Source organism: Bemisia tabaci, chromosome 5 (assembly GCF_918797505.1).
Source record: "Bemisia tabaci chromosome 5, PGI_BMITA_v3".
In the NCBI taxonomy this organism is placed as follows: Eukaryota; Metazoa; Arthropoda; class Insecta; order Hemiptera; family Aleyrodidae; genus Bemisia; species Bemisia tabaci.
Window position 1 is genome coordinate 39,863,362 of NC_092797.1, and position 15,927 is coordinate 39,879,288.

Consider the following 15,927-nt stretch of genomic DNA (forward strand, 5'->3'; position numbering starts at 1 on the left):
CCACAGAGATAGCTTGAAAAAGGCCATTGCATCTCATTTTTCAATCCTTTCAACAAGTTTTACCACTTGTCCTCGAAGAAAAGTCTCACCTCATGTACTTATTCTATTTCTCGAGTTTGATACTACTGGCTACACTGAAATAATTTCATTTCAATCACATCAAACAGGCTTGTGCGCTTAAATTTGCGCCAAAGAGGCACAATTTGAATGTCGTTCTTGGTCAAGTTGTGGTGAGGTCTATCTAGACTCCAAGTCAAGTTCACACTCTTTTAAAGTGTGACAGATGATCCACCATCTTGGTTCTTGTATTCACTTTTAAAGCCAAACTGAAAATAGCTGATCTTCTGTCGCACTCCAAAAGCGCCTAAGTAAACTTGTTCTGTGTGGACTCTTCCGCCTGAATGCACCAGCCGCTGTCAGAATATCAGGAAACAACAGGCATAATCACTCTACGTCTATCTTACATCTCTACTTCATCAAGTCAAGTGTCTCGGGACTAATTTCTCTGTTTCACGCAGATTCTTATCTTCCTCTTGAAATTTGACAAGATAGAGAGGAGGCATATCTGAATGTGTTTTGATTCCATGCCAGACAAGTTTACGTACTGTTTGAGTGTGTCAGAAGATCCGCTACCTTCAGCTTAGAATTGAAAATAAGTGCAAGAATGAAGGTAGCGGGTCTTAAGTGACACTCCTAAATTGTGTTGTTATGATCCAAGAAGCCAGGGAACTCAGTACGTAAGGGTAAAGGAGCAGAGCAAACGCTATTTTGGAAACAGAGTTATATTCATGAATAACCATAATAAATGGTGCCTTGCTATGGCTTGTGCTTCACAGACAGGCTGCCAGGTGTACCAGCAGGCAGCGATGCATGAACACTGCCTGCATTTAATATTTGGCAAGAACTCTAAGCCTGTGTGCATTGAAGTGGCTTCATCCTCTTGACTACCCTTCAGAGCCTAGTTCTGACCATCTTTCAAGTTTACTTTGGTGGAAAATACTGTCTTATCATAAGTATCTGATCTGAATGGGCAATTCCATGAAAATTGTCAAATTTCAGTCACGAGCGTTTCATTTTTATGAAGTGTGAAAAAATTCTGCATTTCATCTGCTCATATATTATTACAAGAATATCAAGGTAAAAGAACCTGTCATGTTTTGGTTTCAACATTGGTAAGTAAATGGCAAATTACATAATGCAATTTACATCTTCAAGTATATAACATTGGTGGTTTCATTCAATTCATTTAATCTTCTTTTAACAAGTTGTCATTTTGTGATTGAAAAACCTGCATCTCTGTGAGTAGCCCTGAAGGTTGGTGCCCTCTGCAAGCTTGTTGTAGTCAATGGCATTGTTTATAACATGATCATCAAATGCTAATTCAGGGGATCAAAAATTTCCAAAATGCGGACTGCTTGTCTCCTGTGATGTAGCATTTATGCCTCATGGCTAAATTTCCAATTAGCTCTACTTCTTCAAAGTACTGAGTAGAAAAAAAGGTAATCACACAGAGTAATGTCTCCGGGTCCAAAATTTGCCTCCGGGTCTAAAATTTGCCTCCAGTCTCTTGCAGATCAGGAGATACTATGAGTACTTTTTTCACCCCGCTGAATTTGGGTGGACACAGTAACGGTAAACTAAACTCAATTCTCAGTTTGCGCTTATTAAATTTTCTCTGTGTTTCAGAAACTCTCAAGATGGGGCTGTCAGATCTTAAAATCACAGTTAAATCCATATTAACTTCATCACAAAAACCGCTCACTCCTCGTGAACTACTCAGAGATTTTAAAGAGATAGAAGGATATGACTTTCCGTACCAGAAACTTGGCTTCTCTGATTTTTTACAATGTCTGCAAAGCCAAGATATGTCAGATGCAGTCAAGGTTTGTATTCTAGTAGCACAGAAAATTATAGAGCAAAAGCCAGCGAGCCATTTTATTTATTTATTAACATAAAAACATACATTACCAAATAAAGAGGAACAGTTAGATGTCAGTCATGCTCTTGAGCACAGCTTGTTCAGCAGAAAAAACGCTTTTTTTGCAAAGGAAAAAAAAATAAAAATAATGACACAAAATCTGGTTTTAACTTCAGTGACACTAAATTGAATTTATGGAAGTGATCTTGCTGTTGTTTTGAAGCTGGATAACATCTTCATATTTTTTTGGCCAACTTGCAAAACTTTATCAACATTACGAAGGTCAACTGGTCAACCTGGGTCGGTTTGCCAGAAAATTCATAGCTGGTTCTGAATGGATTTTTAATGCTGATTCTGGAAATTAATTTGGATTGGTTTGTTTTTCCTGGAAAAGTCGAAATTTTCCCCTGAGGTCAAGCTACCCTAGTTTTCCAAAAAATCTGTGCATGTTTACAAAAGAAAAAGAAAAAAATGCATGTTAGAGTTAGCAGCTTAAAATACACATAAAACCATACATTGTATGCCTATCATAAACTCCACTCTGTCCCTAATTTAGAAGTTTTTCTGGTCCAATACCCTTTTCCGCCCATATACCACCATGCAAAGCTTATCCAATTGTTTTGCGTCAGAAAGAACGTAAAATAACAAAATTCTCAGGTGTCGCACAGGGTTGTTCTCACCTAATTTATAGTGCGGGAGCTAAAAAAAGACCATGGCTTTTTCCCAATTCCTCCGGAAAATCCAATTTTCATGAAAGATCTTTTTCAAGCTAAAAAAAGCTTTTATTAAATACAGTTAAAGACAGATTGGTCTCATATAAAATCATAACTGGAATTTAACTTTATCTCTTCTTTTTGTCAATGCAGGTTCAGTATTCAGGAGGCGTCCAAGTTCTTGTGCCAGTTCTCTCTGAGAAGTCGAAACACATCGATGAACTAGTCATGAAACAAAAAAGTAAACAACCAAGAATTAGATCGAAAAGACCCTCGATGTCAAGGAGAATTGGAGGGCCTCCTCGAGCTAGGCCCCCTCGATTATCTACTCGTCCTCCAAGATTTGATTCAAAGCCGTTTTCATCTTCCTCCAATTATCAGTCAAGTTCTTACCGGCCATCATCCTACTCCAGTTCCAGTGTATACAGTCGACCAGCTGCAGCACCCTCTTCTTCAGTTTACTCATCAAACAAGGCGTATTCTAGCTCAACAGTGCGTTCTACTTATTCATCAGGAAATTCTGGTCCTCTAACTTCTTCATATCAGTCTGGTCAAAGGCCTCAGCCTGCTGGGAGACCTCTCCCTGAAGAGAGAGCTTTTTCAAAAGGATCTACTTGTCAATCTTCATCCTTAAATTCCACAGGAAAATCGGAGTCCTTCTCAAGTTCTACCAGGAACTCTCCCTCGGCTCCTTCTTTTCTCAAAGAAAAAGTCGTTGAATTTATGAAAACAAGACAACAGGTATATTTCTCAGCAGTTTAAATAGGTGTATCGATGAGGACCAACAAATCGGCCTACTTCCGGGATTATGAGATTACTTGCTATTTTGCAGTTGACAAGTTATATTTTACAGAAAAATTCACGTCTCGGTGATACCCACTTTTTTGGCTTCAAAATCAAGGCCCCAAGTTGGTTCTGAAAGATAAAACCCACGAAAATTCACACTTATACAGCGTTCTCCATTAGGTTTCATGTTAAGCTCAAAGGACTTGGTTAATGAGCTTTAGATTTGTTATTTTGGACCCTTTCGAGATGTAAAATATGTGGGAATGGTCAACCATCCCCTTTGACTAGATCTAAAATAATTGTTTAGCTACTTCGAAAATTATGCGTATTTTAGAATTTTTTTGCTGAGCCAGCATCCAGGTTCAAACGCCATGGGAGTATGTCAATGATTTCTCAATATTTTTTAGTTGCAGTGTACATTTTATAGAAGCATCTGGGTTCCGATGATATGCCCAGTTTTTAGCTTTGTAATGAGGGCCTGAAATTGGGGCAAAATCCCCAATACTTCCTGTTTTTTTTCAAGTTCCACATCAGATTCCACGCTTGGCCCTGAGAACTTAGTTAGTGAGCTTTAGGTACGTTGTTTGAGACGACCTCAGACCTAAAATATGCAAAGATCGTCACCATCACTTTTGGGCCCAGCATCAAATTTGATGTGGATCACTGAAAAATGCCATTTTCTGTGGATTTTAGTCTTTCGACCCAAGTATGGGACCCTATTTTGAAGCCAGGAAATGACAAATCTTCCTGTAAAATATATGTCGTCAACCTCAAAATGTGGAAAGATCTCGGAGTAGGTCAATTTTTGTTGCCATTGATACCCCTCCTTTCTTATCAATATTTTTTATTCTTTTTTTCTTTGATTCTATTACAAGCCCCCAAATTATCAGTAATTCTGACAGTAGAAGAAGTTCAAACACCACAAGAGTCAAAAAATTCAATTGGTTAAGAAATGTGCAAAGTTTCTGAGAAATCTCCAAATTTAAACATTATTTCTACTTAAAATAAAATAGACCAAGATTAAAATGTTAAAATGGTTGCAGCTTAAAATGACAGCAACAAAATGGGTCAATTGCGCTGGTCACAGAATCGTCTTTTGATGCTTGATTCTTGTAGATTAGCTGAAAATAATAATATCTGTCCTAACCGCAGCTTTCTACAATCAATATTAACTGAGATATCGCCCTTTGAAAATTCAGACTTTTTACGTCATTCACCGCAGCAGTGACACCCCTGGTTTCTTCCTCTTTTGTTCAATCAGTGATGCAGAGGGTGAGACGCGAAAATTCAAGGACGTTGAACGTAAACAAACTCAAGAAACAGACAGATTCGCACTATAAAGATCTTCTTATCAGGAGATAATGCACTCGCCGCAAAGAGATTAGGCGGTCAGTCAGTTCACCTCAGTTTGTTTGGGTTTAATGTCGTTGAAGTTTTGCATTGCACTCATTGAATTAGTAGCAGTCACTCATTCCAATTCAGATCACCTCTCTTTCAGAATTGCTTTTTAGGAAACACTCCACTCTCACAGTGGACACCCTGTGTCATGTTATTTCAACAAATTGTCTCACTACTGTCAATTGTATATCTTTTTGCATTTCAGAGTGTCGGGTAAAAAAAAGGTTACCGTCTGAGTCCACGCCAAATAAGTAATGCACTTTAAGACTGCGACAGAAGATCGAGTGATGTCAGTGTGGTATTGACAGCAAATGCCCAATTTACAGTGCCGAATAATCTGTTGCAATCTAAAAGTGCGTAAAGTTATTTGGCAGGGGCTCAAGGATAAGACATAGCCATGATCTTAGAAAGACTTGGAATGCCAGGATTTCCAGCGAATAGGAAAGCAACAAAACAGAGACGAGTACTATTTGTAAGGCTCTAATACATTTACTGAATAATGTAAAGGAGAGTAAAGCCAAGTAACTTTCCGCTAAAAATCTGCAAATCACAATGTTCTGTTTCATTTTTTACTTTGTTCATATTTTTAGGGTGTCAGAGAAGATGACTTTTACAATTACTTGTTGACGAGGAGTTTTAGAGAGTGTGGAATCAAGACTGTACCAGATCTGTTGAAATCCTGTTCAGATATAATCGTACAAAGAAATGGATTATACTACATGAAACAAGCCAGTAATGGTTCTAGTAAGTCTTTCTTTTCTTCTCTCTCTTTTTTTTTTTTTTTTTTTTTTTTTTAATTACGAATTTTTCACCCTGAAAGATTCCTTTTAACTCCGTTATTTCCAGGAAAAAGTCAGTTTGTCTGGGTTTTAATGTACTCTGCATCTGATCCGGTTGTTAAACAAAATTACGTTTCAAATTCATGCACCAGTTTGAATTATGCTCTGGTCTTTGGTCAGATATTTGAATTATTTTTTCAATCCGAAATGTTTAATCTCCTAACTGCGCTAAAGCAATAGGGGATGACAGAAAACTGGTCGGACTAAGAAATTTTAGCAACTACTATGCTTAAGAACGAAATGCTTCCTACATTGTTCTCCTTTTTGAGTCACTAAATTTTGAAAATAGGTGTATATTATCATTTTCAGCCTTTGTTTAACTGTTATTGTTTATTTTCGTCGATTGGTTATTGGAAAGAATGGTTCATGTATGCTCCAAAATTGGTTAACTGTATGCAAAGTTTGCTATATTCTCAGCTTTATTTTTAGGTCAATCAACCAGCAGCACCAAGCAGCCGTCTCCTGTCCCAGGAGGCTATGAGGATGAAGCTTTTGAGGACGACGATGAGGAGTTCGAATACTATTCAGACGAAGACCAAGACACGTGAGCATGCTTCTGTTTCCTTCTCTCTTTGTCTGGAATATCTTTGCTGTACATCAGTTTTCTACCTTCGCCATGTGCCAAATGGGCTTAAAAATTGGGCTATGGAAGTTGGGAAATTGGCGCGGTTGCTGCATTCAAGAAATTTGGCATACCCCATCGATTTTTTTAAATGCCGGATCAAGAATGTAGCGCTTTTAACGCACCCTTGGCGGCCTGACAGCAAATTTCATGTGCCATTATGCGCGTGATACAATCATACAATGTGGCTCCTGAAAACTTGTAGGTGGCTCCTCAAAATTGGGCTCTCAGATCAAGGTGGCCCCTATAACTTTAGGAGGAAGGCAGAGCACTCAATCTATTCGTTTTCAAAATTATATTTATTTCAGCCCCCAATAATATTCTATTATTTTTTATTAGTAAGCTTGAATACTTCATGTGCTACCTTTATTTTACTCAATAGTGAGAATTTTCAAAATAATCCCATTGAATTGTGTTAAAAATGGAACATCTTGAAAAACCGTTTAGAAACACTGATAAAAGATGATGAAGGAGGTGAGAAATTGAAAAGAGAGAAAATGTGAGGACAGCCTTTGAAGTTCAGAGCAGCTTCTGACGAATGATAACTGACAAGTTAAAGCTTTATTTTGTTGATAATTTATTTTTTTCAATTTTTACTTTTATTTTAGCGGTCAGTTCAACGGAGATGTGGCATGTTCAAAAGTTCCATCAACCTCAAGTTCTAGTAACGGTCCGAAAAACCATATCAACCTCCAGAATTGCAAATCCCAAATTAGTGCTGACAGTTGTGGATCTGACTCAGGCTGTTATGATGCTGCAAATGAAAAAATGGGCAATAGAATGAGGCACAATTTCCAAAGTTTACTCGATGATCATCCATATGGAATTAACCTAACTAGTCTGGGAAATCTCTATAAAGTAAGTCACTGAGATATACCTTACTTAATTCAAGCCTATAATTTTTCAGACGTTACAATCGGTAAGTTGAAGTCTATGAAACCTGAAACAAGTTCATCTTGTTCTCTCTTTTTTGATTTGGAGGGAATCCTTAAACTGCTAATGGACCAATAGACAAGGTGCAAACTTAAGCATTCTGATACATATTTTCTGACCAAAATCTCACGCAGAACACAATTTGCCCAATGTATATTACTAAATTAACTCTATACTTACATATTAACGTTTTTAGTTTACGTACCTTAGTCACGGAAATTTCGAATTACCTGCTCATATGAAAAACAGTGGTCTACTTGAATCAAATTGTGCACTAACACGGTTTTGGTAGGGGTCCTTAATCAAGCAATGTTCCTTCCTCGCCTTGTGTTGTTAAAAGTGTTAACAGCGTACAATAGCTAACTCAAAGCGCCAAAATTGAGGTCGTCAAACTGCAGAGGCTATCACAGTAACCTTTATTGCGCCATTTGACTCTTGCAGGCTTTTGTTTTTTCATGAGCAGAAGGATTGAATTCCGTATCAAAGAACGACAAACATCTCGGTTAAAAGTTCATTTCAGTAATTCATGTTGCTTCTTTTGTGTTCTACAAGAAAAATTGATAAGGATACCTGTTTCAGAACTCCTAAATTCATACTTTGTCTAGGAGTCCATTGTGCGTCCATTGTTTAAGGTAGTGGAGTGTCATCCACAGGGGTAGAATCTTCGAGTTTCCTCTAAAGAACCCACCATTTGTAGAAAGTGAGATGAAAGTGTGTGGGTGAAACGATCGTAGCTTCTTCCTAACTGCTCCCTTGACTTTCAGACTGAAAACATGCTACCATGCAATAGTGTGGGTCCATTATCTAAGACGAAAGTGGAATTTTCTGAGGGATGTAACCAATTGGCTATGTTCAACTTTTCCAAAAACATGAAGGTAGTTTCCAACCCAGTGCTCAAAGTACATAGTTTTATGGGCTTTTCTCTCAATGCAGAGATTAGAGCCTAATGACATTTTCTTAGCTGTGTCATCAATTTTTTTTTTTTTTTTTTTTTTTTTTTTTTTTTTTTTTATTTTTATTAATGATTTATATTTTTATTTTTATTTATTAGCCAAAAGATGATTTGGAGCTAAGTAAATTCTATTTACTCCTGCTACTCTTTATTTCTTATTTAATTTTTTTTTCTTCTTTTTTTTTCTTTCATCAAGAAGTTTATATTCCATGAAATGGAGCTACTTTAACCCAAAAGTCAAGGATTAGAATATTTAAGCATTTGAAAAAAGAGAATTCGACAGCACTTCATGATCTGTACACAAAATAATGCCTTCAGCTGTTTTACTTTGATGTTTGCAAAGCTTTGATGAAGCTTTCATTTGAGGACTTTTCATCAACCAGTATCGAAATAGGGGCAAAAAATGTTTTCATGGGGTCTCTTTGTTTTTACTTAATAAATTGCGTGGTACTTACTCGTACATGAAGAATATATCTACTGTATCTTTGGTTGTAAATTTTATGCATGGGTTTTTTTTTTTTTTTCAGGAAAAATTTGGTTATTCATTTGATTTTCAAGATATAGGTTTTTCAAGTATGATAGAATTTGTCGCCAATCATCCGACTATTTTTTTTTGTTACCGCTTGGATGAGCACGATGATTTTATTGTATTTGATGCCACTAAAGAGATTCCTGTTCAGTACAAATTACAGACTCGAAACCAAGGTATTACTTTTTATTTTCAATGTATTTCTCATTATTACTCTTTCTTCTCTTGTCCTAGAACTTGCGTTGCAAGCTACAATTTGTCCAACCTGTAATTTTAAGTGTTAGTTCTCCTTCAATGTTGCCACTATTTCCCAGGGGACAAACCAGTTTTATATTGATGTGAATTGCATTTTTTATTTTTCCACAGGGCCTGCTGATTAGCAGGTTGTAGGGTTGCCACAGTCAGGGAATATTGCGCCAGGAAAACCGGGGAATGTCAAGGAATTTTAAAAAGTCCAGGAATACCTGGAAGTGTCAGGGAAAATGACGAAAGCGCAGGAAATAATTGTGAAGGCTCCTTTATTTGCTTTCTAGAACAGGTGTAACGTTTTGAGCAACAAATTTTGCCTGAAAACTATTTCAAATTTTGTCTTTTTAACCAATTGGCATATCTTCAATTGTCAAGAAATTTTACAGAAATATATAAGAAAAATCAGAGGAACTGTGACCGCATAAATTACAGGAAGCGTGGAGACAAGAAGAGAAAGAGGTCGTTAATAAAAATGAATATATATTCTCAAGATAAACAATGAGATCAAATGACCGAACACATATCACAGAAAAAATTCAAAAATAGTTACAAGTAGGAAGTAAAGTTCTGAACAGAGATCTGGAACACAGACAGAGTCAGAGGTCTAGAATATGTTGATACAGGAACTTGAATATTCGAAACTGGAAAACTTGAAGCTTGAATACTTAAATCTCAAAAACTGCAAAACTTGAATCTTGAAACTTAAAAGTTGAATCTTGAACCCTGTTGGAACATTCCAAATTTGTCTTTAAATACGTACAGGCAAAGGTAATCATTAGGTAGGAGATCTGCCCTTAAAGTTAATTACAATTTACTTGGAAGTCATAGCTATCACAAGTTAATAGCTTTACATTATATCAATGACAAAACTCATTTCAGAATATCTTAAATCATGGCAAAAATCTCAAAAATGGATTGCAAGTATCTCGTAGGTAATTTCTACTTAAATAATTACGGATTAGTCAGACTTGCTTAGTTAGCAAACTCAGAGATCAAAATTTAGGCTTAAAGGCCATGCGGTGATAAGGAAGTATCTAAAATAGCTTATGGCTAAAGGGCTGAGATAAAATTAAGAATCAAAAGGGCCAGATCTTAGTTAATTACTTCAATATTTAGATAAACCCTGCAGGAGGAATGTAAGTGATTACAACAGAGAATGAGACAATGCGGAACACTTCGAGGGCTTACATAGTCTAACCTCAGGATTCTAAAAATTTCTTCACTGGAAGAGCTTTAACTACTATTGCAGTCAACTAAAAGGAAGGTGGCATTAACTATGTATCATCTGAGTCTTACGCATTTAAAAGAGAGAAAATTACAAGTTATGACGCTCTGGAGAGGTCTATGCTCATGAGAGATTTGCGCTTCGGAAATTCTCAGGTGCAAGGGGCCAAAATCCATAAGTAAGGTGACAAGGTTATGAGCCTGTATCCTGAGACTTCAATTAATTAATCTAGTAATAGAGTAGCATTATTATACAGAAAACTGGTAATCTTAATCCAAAATTCATGTGTGACTTACATGAGGTGCCATATTAGCATCACAGGTTACGGGTTTCATTTCAACCATGAGATTTTCAGTAAAAGGTCTAGTTTCACTTAGTACAACTAATCCAGACTTACACCAGGTAATGGGGGATCCAAACAGAGACAAATAACAGCAAAAAATCAGGGCTTAGGGCAGCAGCAGTCAGCAAGGGAAGGCGATGCATACGGCTAAAACTTGATACAAATTTCGCAAAGCACTTCACATTAAAAGCTGCTAAAATAAGAGTGCGGTGGCTAGCCAGTAGGCTGGCCTCACGAACAAACAGACCCGGCTCCCGATCAAAATTCAAGGTTTTTGGGGGAAAAATGGCGAGTTCTCAGTAAACAAGTTAGTGTAGTACTCTCAGCGTCCGCTGCTAGCAGCACCTGACAGCCGCGTCAGCTGTTCGCTAGCTTGTCGAGACTGTGCATCCCAGAATCCTCTCTCTCAAATTTTTCAAATTTTCTTTGTGAAACTTTTTGTGTTTTATAAAATATTATCCTACCTAATTATTATTATTACAGGGAAGAACCAAAAAGTTCCACCAGATATCCACGAAAACATGAAACAACTTCTTCGGAGTAGAAAGTCGAGTGGATTATTAAGCTCTGAATTGGAGGAGTGTTATCAGGTAAGCCTTCTTTCAACTTTCACATTAAAGTTTGTCGTTCAAAAAATGTCTCTGAGCACTTGCACACTTCTTATCTGCAGAGGGCATCTACAGACAACAAAGATTTCGATGCCGGTTCTATGAAATTGTTTCTTTGTTTAATCATTTGAAATTCATGAGTTTTAAATTATATTTTAAGATCAATCCTGTTTTTGAAATTTGTAGCTCTATTTAGGCTACATTTGGCAACTCATTGATGAAAATGTAAAAGAAAATTTAATGAAAATGAAAAGAAGAGGGTTAAGCCTAGCGTTAAGTTTTGGGAGATGTATGTGTGCATCATATAAGCAATTTGAAGGGTAGTGAAGAACCTTTTCAACCCATTTGAGTCTTTAAAAATTTTGGTCTAGGAACAAAAATGAATATGAAGACTGTGAAGGAAATGTTACATGAAGGGAAGAATTGAACAATGAAAAAACGTTAAACTCTTTTTCATGATAGAATTAAAGTAAAATTCAAACTGGTTAGTCCATATGCAGGGTCATCCAGGTTTAACCTTAGCTTATTAAATGTTGCATTTGACTTAAGTTTTATCCCATAAGCAGTTGCAGCCTTAATCACCTCTTCCTAGTTTTTTAATTTTTTAAAAGTTGTCACTTAAGATTTTTTAATAGTTCATCGTCTAACATCCATCAAATCATCAGTTTCTGAATGTATGAATTATAAAGTTAGGTGTGACTCAATTCTAAAATTCTCCTTTCTCTCCACAGAAAAAGTATAGAACCGAACTGAATCTGAGCTCTCTTGGATTTGATAGTGCTAACTCCTTCCTTACTGCTTTAAGTGATCTATGTTATCTCCGACCTGTTGGTAAGAACCTGCGCGCTTACTCGAGGACTTTGAGTCAGGACTCAGATAGTGATTCTCCTGAACCTGATCATTTCCATATTGTAAGTTCAACCTGTATCATATCATATGAATGTTTTTAAAATTTTTATCTTTTTTTTTTTTTTTTTTTTTTTTTTGAGCATGGCATCAGCTAAATTTCAAAAAATCTTAAATAGAAGTACTTTAGCCTTAAATGCTTACCTACTTTTTTTCTCATCATAGAAATTGCATTTTTTCCATTTTGTGCAGAATTTCAACAGTTATGCATGCTTTTTCACTGAAACACTCTTTGTATTTAGGTAATCATTTATTTAAAAGAATTATAAATATTTATATAATCGAAGGAGCTTATGAAAGTTAGCCATGTTATGATTACTGCTTCTGTTTGAAGTTCTACTTTCTGTATTTGATAACAATATAGACTGATCAATAGTTGATCGGTTACTCAAAGCAAATTGTCGGGAGGAACAGAGAAACTTTAGAAGTTCCAGGAATAACTGCAGTTAAGTGCTTGAACTTGGGGAATCCCTGAACTTTTCCCTAGTCTATTCCTTTCCGTTCTGTTCCATTTATTTTTCTTCTTTTTCTTTGTACGTGTAGCTAAAAATTAGGGCTGGGGGAATATGGTTTTCTGGCCTCGGATGGAATCGAATAAAAAAAAAAGAAGTTTGACCATCGATTCGAATATTTTTACCTTTTTCTCATCAGAAACACCTCTTTGTCAATTAACTCAAAGCAAACATTTTTGATGTTGTTTTAATTAATATAATAAAAAATTTCTCTTTACATTTTATCTTGTGGTTCAATACATTTTATTTAAATTTGGGCACTGAAAGTGTTTTTTTGGTGCAAACTTTTTAGTATAGTTCATCGATAGAATCCTGAAAAATAATTAAATTTAAAAAGAAAATCTTGCATTCACTATCATTTTTGAAGATTACAGAATCAAGAATAAATGAATTCATCAGATATTTAATTTGGCTAACATTTTTGTACAAATTCTGATATGCTGTGAAGAGAAAAAAGACCTGCGGAAAGACGTTACAATGTCACCATCACTTTATATAGAATAACTCGCAAAATATTCGATCTTAATGCAAATATTCAAACTTATGACCATATGTTCGACAGAGTTCAAAAATTTGAGGTTTTCAAGTTCAAGTTTGAATTGAATAACAAAAAAAAAAAATTCGAACTCAAATATTCAAGATTTTTGGATATTTGCCTAGCCCTAGTAGACATTTCAAAGAAAGCTACAGGAACGTGGCAAAAGTTTAGCAGTGGCAATGAAATAGATGATCATTTGTAAGCTCGTTCAAGACTACAAAAAACTGAGATTTCTTATGAGAATCCTACGAAATAAGTTCCTCCTCATTCATAGTTCAAAGCCAGTAGAACACACATGCCTATCAAGAGCGTGTTTGATCCTTTACTCCCTTTCATTAAGTAATCTAGGTCTAAGAACATGGGTACATTTATGCAGAATACACAGGATTCTGGGTCATAACAAAATCTATGAAGCAAGTACCGATTTAGGAGAGTGGCAAGAAGCTTTAACAGTGTTAAAACTTACACATGAACACTTAAAAAGCAAAAAAAAAAAAGAACAATGTCATTCCTTCTGTAAGAAGTGGAAATTTTCATTGTCAGCACTTTTGATAGGTAAATCTGGAAAGCATCTGAGTGGATGCCTAAAAGTGTGTGAGATTTAACATTCTTCACTCCTGCCAGAAATTTCTGCCTCACAATCAAACCTTGCAAAAATTTAGGAGGAATAATTGTCAGCTCTTTTGAAAGAAAAGAGAACCTTTTATGTTGTCTTCTGATTTGCCATCAAGAGATTATCACAGAGTAACACAACCGTCAAAGTAAAACAAGCACCATTTACACTTAAATGCAATGTTGCTGGACATCTCAATAATATTTTAATTTTTTCTTTCATTTCGTGCATAAGCGTAAATGGTGCTTCTGATATCTTGGCTGGAAGGTGACGAGAGTGGCTATGGCTCTGTGTATTTTTTCAAATCTGATTGTATTTTTTTCCAGCCTTTGGTCCTGACACAGCTTTTCCCGCCTGAATGTTGTGATAATAGTTGTAAGATTCCTCCTCAAAAAATATGTAGAGAAGATACTCACCCTGCAGATGATGGTAGCAAACTGTTCATTGAAATCGTCATATCAGAAGTATATTCCCCCACCAGGTTTTATTTCAATCTCCGCTCAAAAGTTCCATCCCTGAATGCCATGATGGATGATTTGGAGTAAGTAATTTGCTTTTTTGTCGTTTTTAAAATTTGTAAGTGTCAATATTCTAGAGCCAGAAAGCATGAGCTATTCTCAAGAATAATTTTGTCTCCATTGGCTCAGAGATGGTTCAGAAAGTAACAAAGAAACTCTTTTCCTCGATCATGGGTACTCTGAATTGGGTAATCTAGTCCTAGATAAGCTCTGCGTATCAAAATTTCAACTAAATTGCCTGGAATCCACTGGAAATAAAGAATGGATAACATTCAACCCTCAGCGCAGCTTTTTCACCCTCTAGAAGTGATGGTTCTACTATCCTGTTTTTTTCTCATGCATATTACATTAGTCTGCACTACATTCCAGAAAAATTTCGGTTCAAAAATCTTCAAAATTAGCCAAAGTATAAGTCTTCAAATCTAGCAAAATTGTCAGTAGTTGAAAAGAAATAGGTAGACACATACAGATGTGCTTACATACTTCATTCTCAAGATGTTAATGGTTTACGTTATTAACCTCCTAAGACCCAAAAATTTCACAACTTTTATTGTGGTTTAGTCCTGAGTCCATTTTAACTTTTTGCTGTTTTACTTTTCACACCGTCAAAAATCCCTAAAAAATTAATCTCCCTTTGCAGTATAAATTAGAACATCAGAGCTTGCCTGTAAGTCATTCAATGGCGCCAGTGCAATGCTCTGACAACTTGACAACAATGAAAACTTGAAGAGTTGATTTGCCACGGAGTCTCTAGTGCTACTAAAATAGATGGTAAAAAGTCTTGCCCTAGGGACTTTAAAGGCTAAAGCACCTTTACAAATAGGTAGATTTGCCAACCAACCAACTACTCTTACAATATGTTGTAGTATAAGGTCCAAATGTGTTTGACCATTTCACTAGAGAGGCTGCTCAAACCGTTGGTTTCAGTGGACTTATGTAATCATCATCGATCAGCATTTTGATACTTTCCAAATCCACATCTGCGTTACTTGCTTTTAACAGTGTGAAATTGCTTTGCAATATGTGCTATCAATTCAACGGTGTTTTGTGACTCTCCTTCATTTTTTCTGTCAGTAGATGTTGATTTCTAAGGACATAGACGCTTTTTTTGCGTTGTGAGGCCTTAGAGGAAATGTATACCCTAAACACTTCAGCAGGGATGGTTTCAATCTCACTACAACTGATTGCTCTTTTATTTTCAGGGCGTTCTATAATGAAGACGAAAAACATTATTGTATGCCTCCCACAACAATTGCTATTGGACAAGTATGTGCTGCCAAGTATGCAGGGGATAATCGATGGCATCGAGTTAAAATTGTATCAATTCCAACTCTTCGAGAAGTCACAGTAAGTCATAATTTCTTACTTTTGCACTTACTTGAACCTACTCTTATTCAAAGCGCTTTTATGTCCTCAATAAAATTAATTTCTCTTATTAATTTCTTTCCTCTGTCACGCATTATATAATTTTTATTTATTTGTTTATTTTTTAATTTTTCAAATCCCATCAGAATTATTTTGTCATAACAGGATTCTAGAATACTGCTGAGTCTACACGATCCTATTACTTTGCCATTATTTTGTATATTGTGTCAGTGATTCATCAACTTTTCTCATCAAAGCTCTTCATATTCAGTAGAACAAAAAGTGTCCCATAACGCACTCCATCTAATCATGAGCTCTAATATTTGGAAACTAAAAACAAAAAAAAACACCAATCTCATT

General features: G+C 35.9%; 1 protein-coding gene across 2 annotated transcripts in view; it reads left to right on the plus strand.

Moving 5' to 3' along the window:
* LOC109040698 (uncharacterized) overlaps nucleotides 1–15,927 on the plus strand; it is a 51,273-nt gene that overhangs the window by 255 nt on the left and 35,091 nt on the right. Inside the window, exons 1-11 of one of the 2 annotated variants that reach the window (XM_072300700.1) lie at nucleotides 694–733; nucleotides 1,687–1,883; nucleotides 2,785–3,372; nucleotides 5,406–5,559; nucleotides 6,084–6,198; nucleotides 6,885–7,134; nucleotides 8,689–8,866; nucleotides 10,991–11,097; nucleotides 11,847–12,026; nucleotides 14,011–14,225; nucleotides 15,405–15,549. In XM_072300700.1, the coding sequence (XP_072156801.1) occupies nucleotides 709–733; nucleotides 1,687–1,883; nucleotides 2,785–3,372; nucleotides 5,406–5,559; nucleotides 6,084–6,198; nucleotides 6,885–7,134; nucleotides 8,689–8,866; nucleotides 10,991–11,097; nucleotides 11,847–12,026; nucleotides 14,011–14,225; nucleotides 15,405–15,549 (2,154 nt within the window). In that variant the 5' untranslated portion in view covers nucleotides 694–708. Of the gene's footprint in view, nucleotides 1–693; nucleotides 734–1,686; nucleotides 1,884–2,784; nucleotides 3,373–5,405; nucleotides 5,560–6,083; nucleotides 6,199–6,884; nucleotides 7,135–8,688; nucleotides 8,867–10,990; nucleotides 11,098–11,846; nucleotides 12,027–14,010; nucleotides 14,226–15,404; nucleotides 15,550–15,927 lie in introns of those variants that run through there. The other variant, XM_072300701.1, reaches the window with a different exon arrangement.